At 40.6% G+C, this 10934-nt stretch overlaps 3 gene segments (V, D, J or C); 2 read left to right on the top strand and 1 right to left on the bottom strand.

The window, feature by feature from the left end:
• Positions 1-559: 559 nt before the first annotated feature.
• LOC128618087 (Ig kappa chain V region 3381-like) lies at positions 560-1437 on the bottom strand. The segment is given in 2 exon segments: positions 560-1258; positions 1383-1437. Coding segments are annotated over 2 exon segments (423 nt in total).
• LOC128617744 (Ig kappa-b4 chain C region-like) lies at positions 1430-3644 on the top strand. The segment is given in 3 exon segments: positions 1430-1588; positions 2255-2339; positions 3092-3644. Coding segments are annotated over 3 exon segments (564 nt in total).
• A 4984-nt stretch (positions 3645-8628) lies between these two features.
• Positions 8629-10934, top strand: LOC128618586 (Ig kappa-b4 chain C region-like). The segment is given in 2 exon segments: positions 8629-8820; positions 10397-10934. Coding segments are annotated over 2 exon segments (330 nt in total).

Raw genomic sequence — 10934 nt, 5'->3', positions numbered from 1 at the left:
CTGCAGTAGACTAATATCAAGATAATAAAGGACTGGACAAGATCTTGAATGACCTCTGTGGACAGAACTGGCCAGACCCTCCTGATGTAAATGAGAAACTGCATGATCGAATCAGGATAGGAATATGAGGAGAGAAGTTTAAATGGTTGTTCAGAACTAGCTCAAGGTGTCCTGTGTTGTCAGATGAGAAAATCTTGACATGGGGAAGGATCTCCAGGGAAATACAGCAGCTCAGTGTTTCTGAGACTTAGTTTCAGCTGATGAGCTGTCATTCATGATGAGATGTCAGCTAGACATGCTGAGATCTGTGCAGAAACATAAGGTGCTGAAATTTATGGAGGAGGAAGAGAAATAGTGGAGGATTCAGGAAGTGGGGGAGAGATACAGTACAAATAGAGGGTGATATGCAGGGCAGGGAGAGCAAGAGTGCAGGATACAAAGTGATAATCTGAAAAATACAGCAGGGTAACGCTGATACCTAGAGATGAGGAAGGATGGATTAGGACCAGGTCCAAAATGTTTATTTTGTGTCAGGAGGCAGTTGAAGAAGGTCATGTTATAGGAGTGCAAGAAAAAGATATGAGACAGAAGATAGAGACAGAAACTAAGACTGAGAATAGATTAATAACAGTGACTGATATCAGAGACATTAATGGCGGCAGGATTTGTGATAGACACTGATAAGTGAAAAAAAAACTACTGATCTTACAGTAGAGGACGTGATGCACTGTATGCCTTGTGGTGTGATGATTATTGAGAGATTTCTAATGTGAGTTGTGAGTTAGTGTGGTGTGGTTCCTCTCCTCTATAGAGTGACATTGTGTCGTATCACATCCTCCAACTCAGCACCTGCAGTCGCTCCCAGCTGCAGCAGTGCAGTCTCTCTACAATCTGACTGAGGGAGGTTTTTGTACGACTCTATAACACTGTGTGAACAGGTCGGTGCTACTGATATAATGGTAACTCTGACAGTAATAATCTCCTGCATCTTCAGTCTGGACTCCACTGATGGTCAGAGTGAAATCAGATCCAGATCCACTGCCACTGAAACGAGCTGGAAAACCCGACTGTAGCTGATTTGCTTTTATGATCAGTAGTTTAGGAGCTTCTCCAGGTTTCTGCTGATACCAAGCTAAAGGTTGATAACCCCAACTTTGGTACACCTGTGGATTGGTTCTACAGTTGATGGTGACTGTTTCTCCTGGAAGAGCAGATTTCACTCCAGGAGTCTGAGTTACTGTGACTTGACCTCTGCATTCTGAAAAAAAAAAATTGTAATAATACACCTTATAATATAAGTAAGTGAAATATTATAATAGAAACTATGAGTGTATTTGTATGAACAGATCCTTGTAGAGATAAAATCTGAAGCAGTGTCTGACCTTGAGTCCAGAGGATCAGTGTCCAGATGAAGACGGGGATCAAAGTCATGGTAGCTGTGGGTGAAGTTGCTGTAGCAGCAGCTCTCAGTCATGAAGTGTTAAAGTCACAGCGCTATAAACACTCCCAGAGCACTGAAGCATGTGCTGCCAATGCAAAGTGTCCTCTAAGTATGGAGACGCCTTTACCACATTCCCCCAATCTTACTGTAAATCTCACACTACTACAGAGTTACTGTGTGAATTTAGCTTCTGGGGTCAGATGGAGATTTTCTGGAAAATACTTTTAGGTCTAAGATGCATAAATAAGTGAATTAGAGAGAGAAGCTTAAACTTTCACTGGATGGTGTTTGTACTGAATGTTAATGAGTTTCTCACTGTAGTGGATTTATGGTGGAAGAAGCAGAATCAATGTTGGCAGTGAGTAAATACACAGTAATATGTTGACTGTAAATTAATGATTAGATTATTGTAGGACTTAAACATCATATCATAACTTTCTATCAGTCTACAGAAGGAGTGGAGAATTATTCTCACTTTAGCTCCACACATTCAGTCGTATATTGAAAATTTATCATTAGTACATCAGCATTTTTACTCAGTGAGGCATTATGGGTAAAACCTGTGCAATTGCAGATGTACATTTTGTGAATTTTCAGCTTTTAGTTTGTGTAATTTATTTGTGTGAATTACTCACTAGCTGCATCCTCAGTTTAGACTGACAATCTTGATGTTTAAAAAGAGAAAAAACACTAAAACTTAATAAAAACAGTCAGAGAGTTAGTGTATTAATCAGCTGATGTGAACAGAAGTTGGTGTTTTGTAGCTGTTTTGTAATAAGAGGTTTAAATGGATGGAGAGAGCAGTGAGTTTAGAGCAGCAGGGTTTTTGTACGGCCACCAAACCTGTTTGTATCACTGTGGTGGACTTTCGGTGGAGGAACCAAACTGTCTGTGGGCCGTAAGTAACCTGTTTATTAATGACTGAAATAGAGTGTGTTCAGATTAATGACGGAAATGGAGTGTGTTCAGATTAAGGACTGAAATGGAGTGTGTTCAGATTAATGGCGGAAATGGAGTGTGTTCAGAATAATGACTGAAATGGAGTGTCGATTAGTGTCGATTAGATTACTGACTAAATTAAATTGTGTTCATTTTGTTTCTCATTTTTCTTATTTCAGAAGTTTGAGAAAATGTATCTGACTTCAGTGCGAGTAGCTCATTTTAATTTAAATCTACAAACAAAATAGAATTTGTTGTTTGTGTATAATACTGACTTTTTTTTTTTGTTGTTGAGTTACACTAACTATATTTAACTATATTTAATATCTCAGAGACTGTGAGTCCATAAACAGAGTTAAATGTGGAAGCATAAACCGAATTTACTTAAATAACAAATAAGTTGTATTTTAAATGCCGTTTATTCATATTATAAAATAATTGTAATGTTTCAGATTATTGAATATTCTGTACAGTTAGATTTGAACTTCCAGTGATCACAGTAATATAAATCATTATAGATTTGAGATGTAAAAGTATTTGAATTGAATGTGAAACGTTTGTGATGCTCCACTGAACTCAGTTCTGCTCTGTAAGATATAAAGGGAAGTGAAACACACACAGCGAGCTGAAACGAAGCCTGAGTGACTGACAGCTGTCTATTCCTTTCTCAACTGTGTGTGTGTGTGTGTGTGTGTGTGTGTGTGTGAGTAGGCCTCACGCAGCCCAGTGTGACGGTGTTGCCCCCCTCCAGTGTGGAGCTGCAGCAGGAGAAGGTCACACTCGTGTGTGTGGCCTACAAGGGCTTCCCCTCGGACTGGAGGCTGAGCTGGAAGGTTGATGGGAGCAGCTGGAGCTCGGGGGAGAGCCGCAGCACCGCAGTTCTGCAGGCGGACGGCCTCTACAGCTGGAGCAGCACGTTGAGCCTCCACCCGGAGCAGTGGAAGAACAAGGTGGTGACCTGTGAGGCCTCCAAGGACAACCAACCACCTGTGGTGAGCACAGTGAACACAGAGCAGTGCTCAGAGCTGTGAGCTCACACACATGTTACTCAGCTCACCTTCTACTGCTTCACTGTGTGTTCCATGTGGCCTTTACTGCTCCAATGTCCCACTTTCATCATTTCATCTGAGTTATTAACATGTGAGCTCACACACTCCTCACTTTAACTCAGCTCTTCTTCTTATCACCTAAATATGTGTTAAGTGTGTGTATCACTGCAATGTCCTGCTTTGAATTATTAATAAAAGCCTTTTGAATCAGTAAACACTTTTGCTGCACATTATTGATTATGCATATTGTACACTATTCACCAATGCATCTCTAAGTATATGAAAAATACATAATAATAATAATAATAATAATAATAATATTAATATTAATAATAACACTTGGTTGTACACCATATATATATAATATATAACTATGTAACCTGTATAATTTTCTAAGTGTCCTGTATTTTGAATTGTCTTCAGCCTGAACTAATGGAGAGAAAGCATCTACACTGAGGATGTGGTTGAGTGGGATTAACGTTGTAAAGCATTTTTGTTTAAAACAGCTTGTGGGAAATTTCATGTTACTTTCACCCATCTGCTAATTGGGGACTGGTGTGATGGTGTTGGAAATGCTGTTACACCTATTGTATTAATCACGACTGTACCCCTGTATGTTACTCACACTGAAGTGAAATAAATATTCAGTTACAAAAAATCATAATATTCCTTATATAGTGAATTTCCCCACACCAAGAGACACGTTACACTTTAAACATCAGTATGTACCTAGAATGTATTAGTTAGCCCACAGCTTCCAATCCCTGGTCCTGGAGTGTTCCCTGTCCTGCACATTTTAGTGTTTTGTCTGCAGTAACACACTGAAGCGCTGAAATGTGCAGGACTGGGGTTACTGGGGTGGACAATGGGTAGACCAGGGTTAGGAACCTGTGAGTTAGGCAATATCAGTACACCATGAACACTGATCAAGCACGTGGCACCTCAAACAGCAAGAAATTACACAGAAGTGAGGAGAAACACTAATATCTTTGTTGTTGAAATAGGTTCATGTGATCCAGGGGAAACAACACCAGGGAGCAGGTAACATTCCCTGAGTCTCACAGCTGATCCTTACTCAGAGTTCATCCTCCAGTCTGAAATCTCCCTCTACTGAGCAAAGTGCTAGTGTAGCTAATCCATCCGTCCATCCATTATCTATACCACTTATCACACAGGGTCGGAGGGAACCTGGAGACTATCCCAGGGAGCACAAGGCGGGGTACACCCAGGACAGCTTACCAATCCATTGCAGAGCACATTCACACACCCACTCATACACTACAGACACTACAGACACTTTGGACATGCCAATCAGCCTACCATGCATGTCTTTGGACTGGGGGAGGAAACCGGAGTACTCGGAAGAAACTCCACACACACACACAGGGCAGCGGCGGGACTCGAACCCCCAACCCTGGCGGCGTGATCCGAACATGCTAACCACTAAACCACCATGCACCCCATGCTATATGTTCAAACGATTAAAACAAAAAACAAGGTGATAAACCCTGCCTGAGAGAGTCACAGCTGATCTTATTGAGTTCAGTTGATGTTTCTGACTACACAAGCAAGATGGTGAATATAATTAGTGATAGTCTGCACACGAGCGTTTGATGAGGATGGTTTTGTTTTGGGCCCCAAAAGTTCTGGAAACCAACAGATCACACACACAGACACAGACCGATGTAAAAGAGTTGTGTCAATTGAATAGGTAGGTGTGTGCAAGGCCGGCACTACCTAAAGGCAGAGTAGGCAATTGCCTAGATCCTCGGGCTTGGACGCAGCGGCTTCATAACCGTAACTTCCCTATACGCTAGTCCACCAATCAAGATGTGCAGGAAAAGGTTAGGCTCTTTGCCTATTGGATATAGATGAATTGTCACTCACCTGTAGTGAAACCAGTTAATATTACCGTTTCAAAGTGGGTCCCACCCTCTGAATGTATGAAGAGAGAGGGTACGATGAACAAAATACAAAATTGCAACTTTTCTGCAGCTGACTGACTTTAAGTCAGTGACTTATGATGGCGTAGAAACAAACACATCCTTCAGAGGCTGCTGAGCGAAAGGCTAAACAGGCACGCAAAGAAAGTGCAGCTCGTGATGCAGGTGTGTGAGTTATCATCATCTATTTTGGAGTGATTGTACTGTACTCTAAAAATAAACTGGACCTTGTTCTGTCGATCAGAGTCATTTCAGCATAGATCATTTGCTGGTTTATTCTGAGTTCAAAAGAGCGTGAGCGTGAGTTCAAAAGAGCATGGCCCAGAGACAACAGACTGTTCTGAGTTAATCATGACTAAACTAGTAAGCAGATAGTTACAGGAATGTTGTTTATGACTTTCAGCTCATTCTGAATGAGTAAAAAAAAGTTACACTGTGTCGATACTTAAATGTACACAAGTGTGTAAAAATAAAAGGTGAATGATTTGAACTAAAATTAGAAGGCAGGATATGTATTTTTTCAGTGTGGTCTGAACATTGTCACTCAAATTAGTGTTTATTGTTGGATTAGGGACAGACTAGTGTTCATACCTGTTCTAACCATGTCATTAAATTAAAACTGATTGAAATTGCGTTATTTTTCCTCAAATAAAGCTCAGAATCTCAGTGTAGCCCAGTAGGAGAGGAAAGATAATATATTCTCTTTAATTTCTGTTGGGTATGATGTTCTCAGTTTGTGGTGTTATGGAAAATGTTATTATATTTAGTATTTGTTTGTGCTTGGTTATGACAGGGCAGTACTTCATTTATATGTTCGTTGTATTTCTGTTGTATGTGTAATTTCATTCAGGTCAAGGTCTTCATCAGGACTGGAAGAAGCTGGTAATGTGGAGGATAGAATGAGAGAGAACGGCGTGAAGAGAGAGAAAACAAGAGCGTTGTGGTTAACAGTGTGTTGAAAGTTGCGTCGTGTATATATAGCGGTTGTTAGTTCGATAACTTGAGATTAACTGTACTTGACAAAAGTGGAGGACATTGGACTTTCCAAGAAAAACATCTAACACTGAATCAGCCAGGAGGCTGGATACCTGTTAGCTCAGTATCCATTAGCATTTCTGACACAGAGTGACCCAGACATTAACGGAGGCGAGCTCTCCCAGCAAACCAAAGTGAGTTTAAAAGCTGTGGCTAGGCCACAGAGACTCCAAGGATCTCACATACAGCGATCCGAGTTGCCATGAAGTTCAGACTTCCTCTGACAATACTGGAAATCCTCACACTGACAACAAAGACATTGTGCCACCGTGACCGGAGTGCAGCCAGTTACTCCTAACCCATGGGTGAGTTTTACTTCATTTAGCTCTTGCAGTGACCGAAGCGGCCATTTGTTTTTAGGCCTGAATAAACCTGAGTCGTGCATTGGGCCTGCAACTGCACTAAGGAGTAGAAGTTTATTATGGTGTTTGTGTAGGTGAGCCCACTGTACCTGTAAATAGTATGTTCTTAAGGTTAATATAATACATACATGTTAAGTGCATATAAATAAGATCTGGTTACAAACTATATATTTGTGTTCAGCTGTTTTAAGTAGAAATACAAGAGGTATAAACTTGTGTAGACTGCAGTAGTCTAATATCAAGATAATAAAGGACTGGACAAGATCTTGAATGACCTCTGTGGACAGAACTGGCCAGACCCTCCTGATGTAAATGAGAAACCTGCATGACCGAATCAGGTTAGGAATATGAGGAGAGAAGTTTAAACGGTTGTTCAGAACTAGCTCAAGGTTTCCTGTGTTGTCAGAAGGTGTGATCCAATAGTTCTTCTGGGAGATCAATAAATCTTGACATGGGGAAGGATCTCCTGGGAAATACAGCAGCTCAGTGTTTCTGAGACTTAGTTTCAGCTGATGAGCTGTCATTCATGATGAGATGTCTGCTAGACATGCTGAGATCTGTGCAGAAACATAAGGTGCTGCAATTTATGGAGGAGGAAGAGAAAGAGTGGAGGATTCAGGAAGTGGGGGAGAGGTACAGTATAATAGAGGGTGATATGCAGGGCAGGGAGAGCAAGAGTGCAGCATGCAAAGTGAAAATCTGAAAAATACAGCAGGGTAACGCTGATACCTAGAGATGAGGAAGGATGGATTAGGACCAGGTCCAAAATGTTTATTTTGTGTCAGGAGGCAGTTGAAGAAGGTCATGTTATAGGAGTGCAAGAAAGAGATTTGAGACAGAATATAGAGACAGAAACTAAGGCTGAGAATAGATTAATAACAGTGACTGATATCAGAGACTGTAATGGCTGCAGGGTTAGTGATAGACACTGATGAGTGAAAAAAAAACTACTGATCTTACAGTAGTGGACGTGATGGACTGTGTGCCGTGTGGTGTGATGATTATTGAGAGATTTCTAATGTGAGTTGTGAGTTAGTGTGGTGTGGTTCCTCTCCTCCACAGAGTGACACTGTGTCGTATCACATCCTCCAGCTCAGCACCTGCAGTCGCTCCCAGCTGCAGCAGTGCAGTCTCTCTACAATCTGATTGAGGGAGGTTTTTGTACGACTCTATAACACTGTGTGAACAGGTCGGTGCTACTGATATAATGGTAACTCTGACAGTAATAATCTCCTGCATCTTCAGTCTGGACTCCACTGATGGTCAGAGTGAAATCAGATCCAGATCCACTGCCACTGAAACGAGCTGGAATACCCGACTGTAGCTGATTTGCAAATTTAATCAGGAGTTTAGGAGCTTCTCCAGGTTTCTGCTGATACCAGTGTGAAACGTGGCCGTATGAACTGGAATAATACACTGCCGGATTGGTTCTACAGTTGATGGTGACCGTTTCTCCAGGAAGAGCAGATTTCACTACAGGGGTCTGAGTTACTGTGACTTGACCGCTGCATTCTGAAAAAAATATATTTTTAATGTAACATAAATTTTAAGTAAGTGAAATATTATAATAGAAACAGTGAGTATATTTGTATGAACAGATCATTGTAGAGATAAAATCTGAAGCACTGTCTGACCTTGAGTCCAGAGGATCAGTGTCCAGATGAAGACGGGGATCAAAGTCATGGTAGCTGTGGGTGAAGTTGCTGTAGCAGCAGCTCTCAGTCATGAAGTGTTAAAGTCACAGCGCTATAAACACTCCCAGAGCACTGAAGCATGTGCTGCCAATGCAAAGTGTCCTCTAAGTATGGAGACGCCTTTACCACATTCCCCCAATCTTACTGTAAATCTCACACTACTACAGAGTTACTGTGTGAATTTAGCTTCTGGGGTCAGATGGAGAGTTTCTCGAAAACACTTTTAGGTCTAAGATGCATAAATAAGTGAATTAGAGAGAGAAGCGTAAACTTTCACTGGATGGTGTTTGTACTGAATGTTAATGAGTTTCTCACTGTAGTGGATTTATGGTGGAAGAAGCAGCATCACTGTTGGCAGTGAGTAAATACACACTAATATTTTGGATGGTAAATTAATGATTAGATTATTGTAGGACTTAAACATCATATCATAACTTTCTATCAGTCTACAGAAGGAGTGGAGAATTATTCTCACTTTAGCTCCACACATTCAGTCGTATATTGCAAATTTATCATTAGTACATCAGCATTTTTACTCAGTGATGCATTATGGGTAAAACCTGTGCAATTGCTGATCTACATTTTGTGAATTTTGAGCTTTTAGTTTGTGTAATTTATTCGTGTGAATTACTCACTAGCTGCATCCTCAGTTTAGACTGACAATCTTGATGTTTAAAAAGAGAAAAAACACTAAAACGTAATAAAAACAGTCAGAGAGTTAGTGTATTAATCAGCTGATGTGAACAGAAGTTGGTGTTTTGTAGCTGTTTTGTAATAAGAGGTTTAAATGGATGGAGAGAGCAGTGAGTTTAGAGCAGCAGGGTTTTTGTACGGCCACTAAACCTGTTTGTATCACTGTGGTACACTTTCGGTGGAGGAACTAAACTGTCTGTGGGCCGTAAGTAATCTGTTTATTAATGACTGAAATGGAGTGTGTTCAGATTAATGACTGAAATGAAGTGTGTTCAGATTAATGTCTGAAATGGAGTGTGTTCAGATTATTGACTGAAATGGAGTGTGCTCAGATTAATGACTGAAATAGAGTGTGTTCAGATTAATGACTGAAATGGAGTGTGTTCAGATTAATGACTGAAATGCAGTGTGTTCATCTTAATAACTGAAATGGAGTGTGTTCAGACTAATGACTGAAATGGAGTGTGTTCAGATTAATGACTGAAATGCACTGGGTTCAGATTATTGACTGAAATGGAGTGTGTTCAGATTAATGACTGAAATGCAGTGTGTTCAGATAAATGACTGAAATGGAGTGTGTTCAGATTAATGACTGAAATGCAGTGTGTTCAGATTAATGACTGAAATGGAGTGTGTTCAGATTAATGACTAAATTAAATTGTGTACATTTTGTTTCTCATTTTTCTTATTTTAGAAGTTTGAGAAAATGTATCTGACTTTAGTGCGAGTAGCTCATTTTAATTTAAATCGACAAACAAAATAGAATTTGTTAGTGTATATTACTTACTTTTTATTGTTGAATTACACTAACTATATTTAACTATATTTAATATCTCAGAGACTGTGAGTCCATAAACAGAGTTAAATGTTGAAGCATAAACTGAATTTACTTAAATAATAAATATGTTGTATTTTAAATACCGTTTATTCATATTATAAAATAATTGTAATGTTTCAGATTATTGAATAAACTGTACAGTTAGATTTGAACTTCCAGTGATCACAGTAATATAACTCATTATAGATTTAAGATGTAAAAGTATTTGAATTGAATGTGAAACGTTTGTGATGCTCCACTGAACTCAGTTCTGCTCTGTAAGATATAAAGGGAAGTGAAACACACACAGCGAGCTGAAACGAAGCCTGAGTGACTGACAGCTGTGTCTTCCTTTCTCAACTGTGTGTGTGTGTGTGTGTGTGTGTGTGTGTGTGTGTGTGTGTGTGTCTAGGCCTCACCCAGCCCAGTGTGACGGTGTTGCCCCCCTCCAGTGTGGAGCTGCAGCAGGAGAAGGTCACACTCGTGTGCGTGGCCTACAAGGGCTTCCCCTCGGACTGGAGGCTGAGCTGGAAGGTTGATGGGAGCAGCTGGAGCTCGGGGGAGAGCCGCAGCACCGCAGTTCTGCAGGCGGACGGCCTCTACAGCTGGAGCAGCACGCTGAGCCTCCACCCGGAGCAGTGGAGGAACAAGGTGGTGACCTGTGAGGCCTCCAAGGACAACCAACCACCTGTGGTGAGCACAGTGAACACAGAGCAGTGCTGAGAGCTGTGAGCTCACACACACGTTACTCAGCTCACCTTCTACTGCTTCACTGTGTGTTCCATGTGGCCTTTACTGCTCAAATGTCCCACTTTCATCATTTCATCTGAGTTATTAACATGTGAGCTCACACACTCCTCACTTTAACTCAGCTCTTCTTCTTATCACCTAAATATGTGTTAAGTGTGTGTATCACTGCAATGTCCTGCTTTGAATTATTAATAAAAGCCTTTTGAATCAG

Source organism: Ictalurus furcatus, chromosome 14, assembly GCF_023375685.1.
Source record: "Ictalurus furcatus strain D&B chromosome 14, Billie_1.0, whole genome shotgun sequence".
NCBI lineage: Eukaryota > Metazoa > Chordata > Actinopteri > Siluriformes > Ictaluridae > Ictalurus > Ictalurus furcatus.
This window is presented reverse-complemented; position numbering and strand designations above follow the sequence as displayed.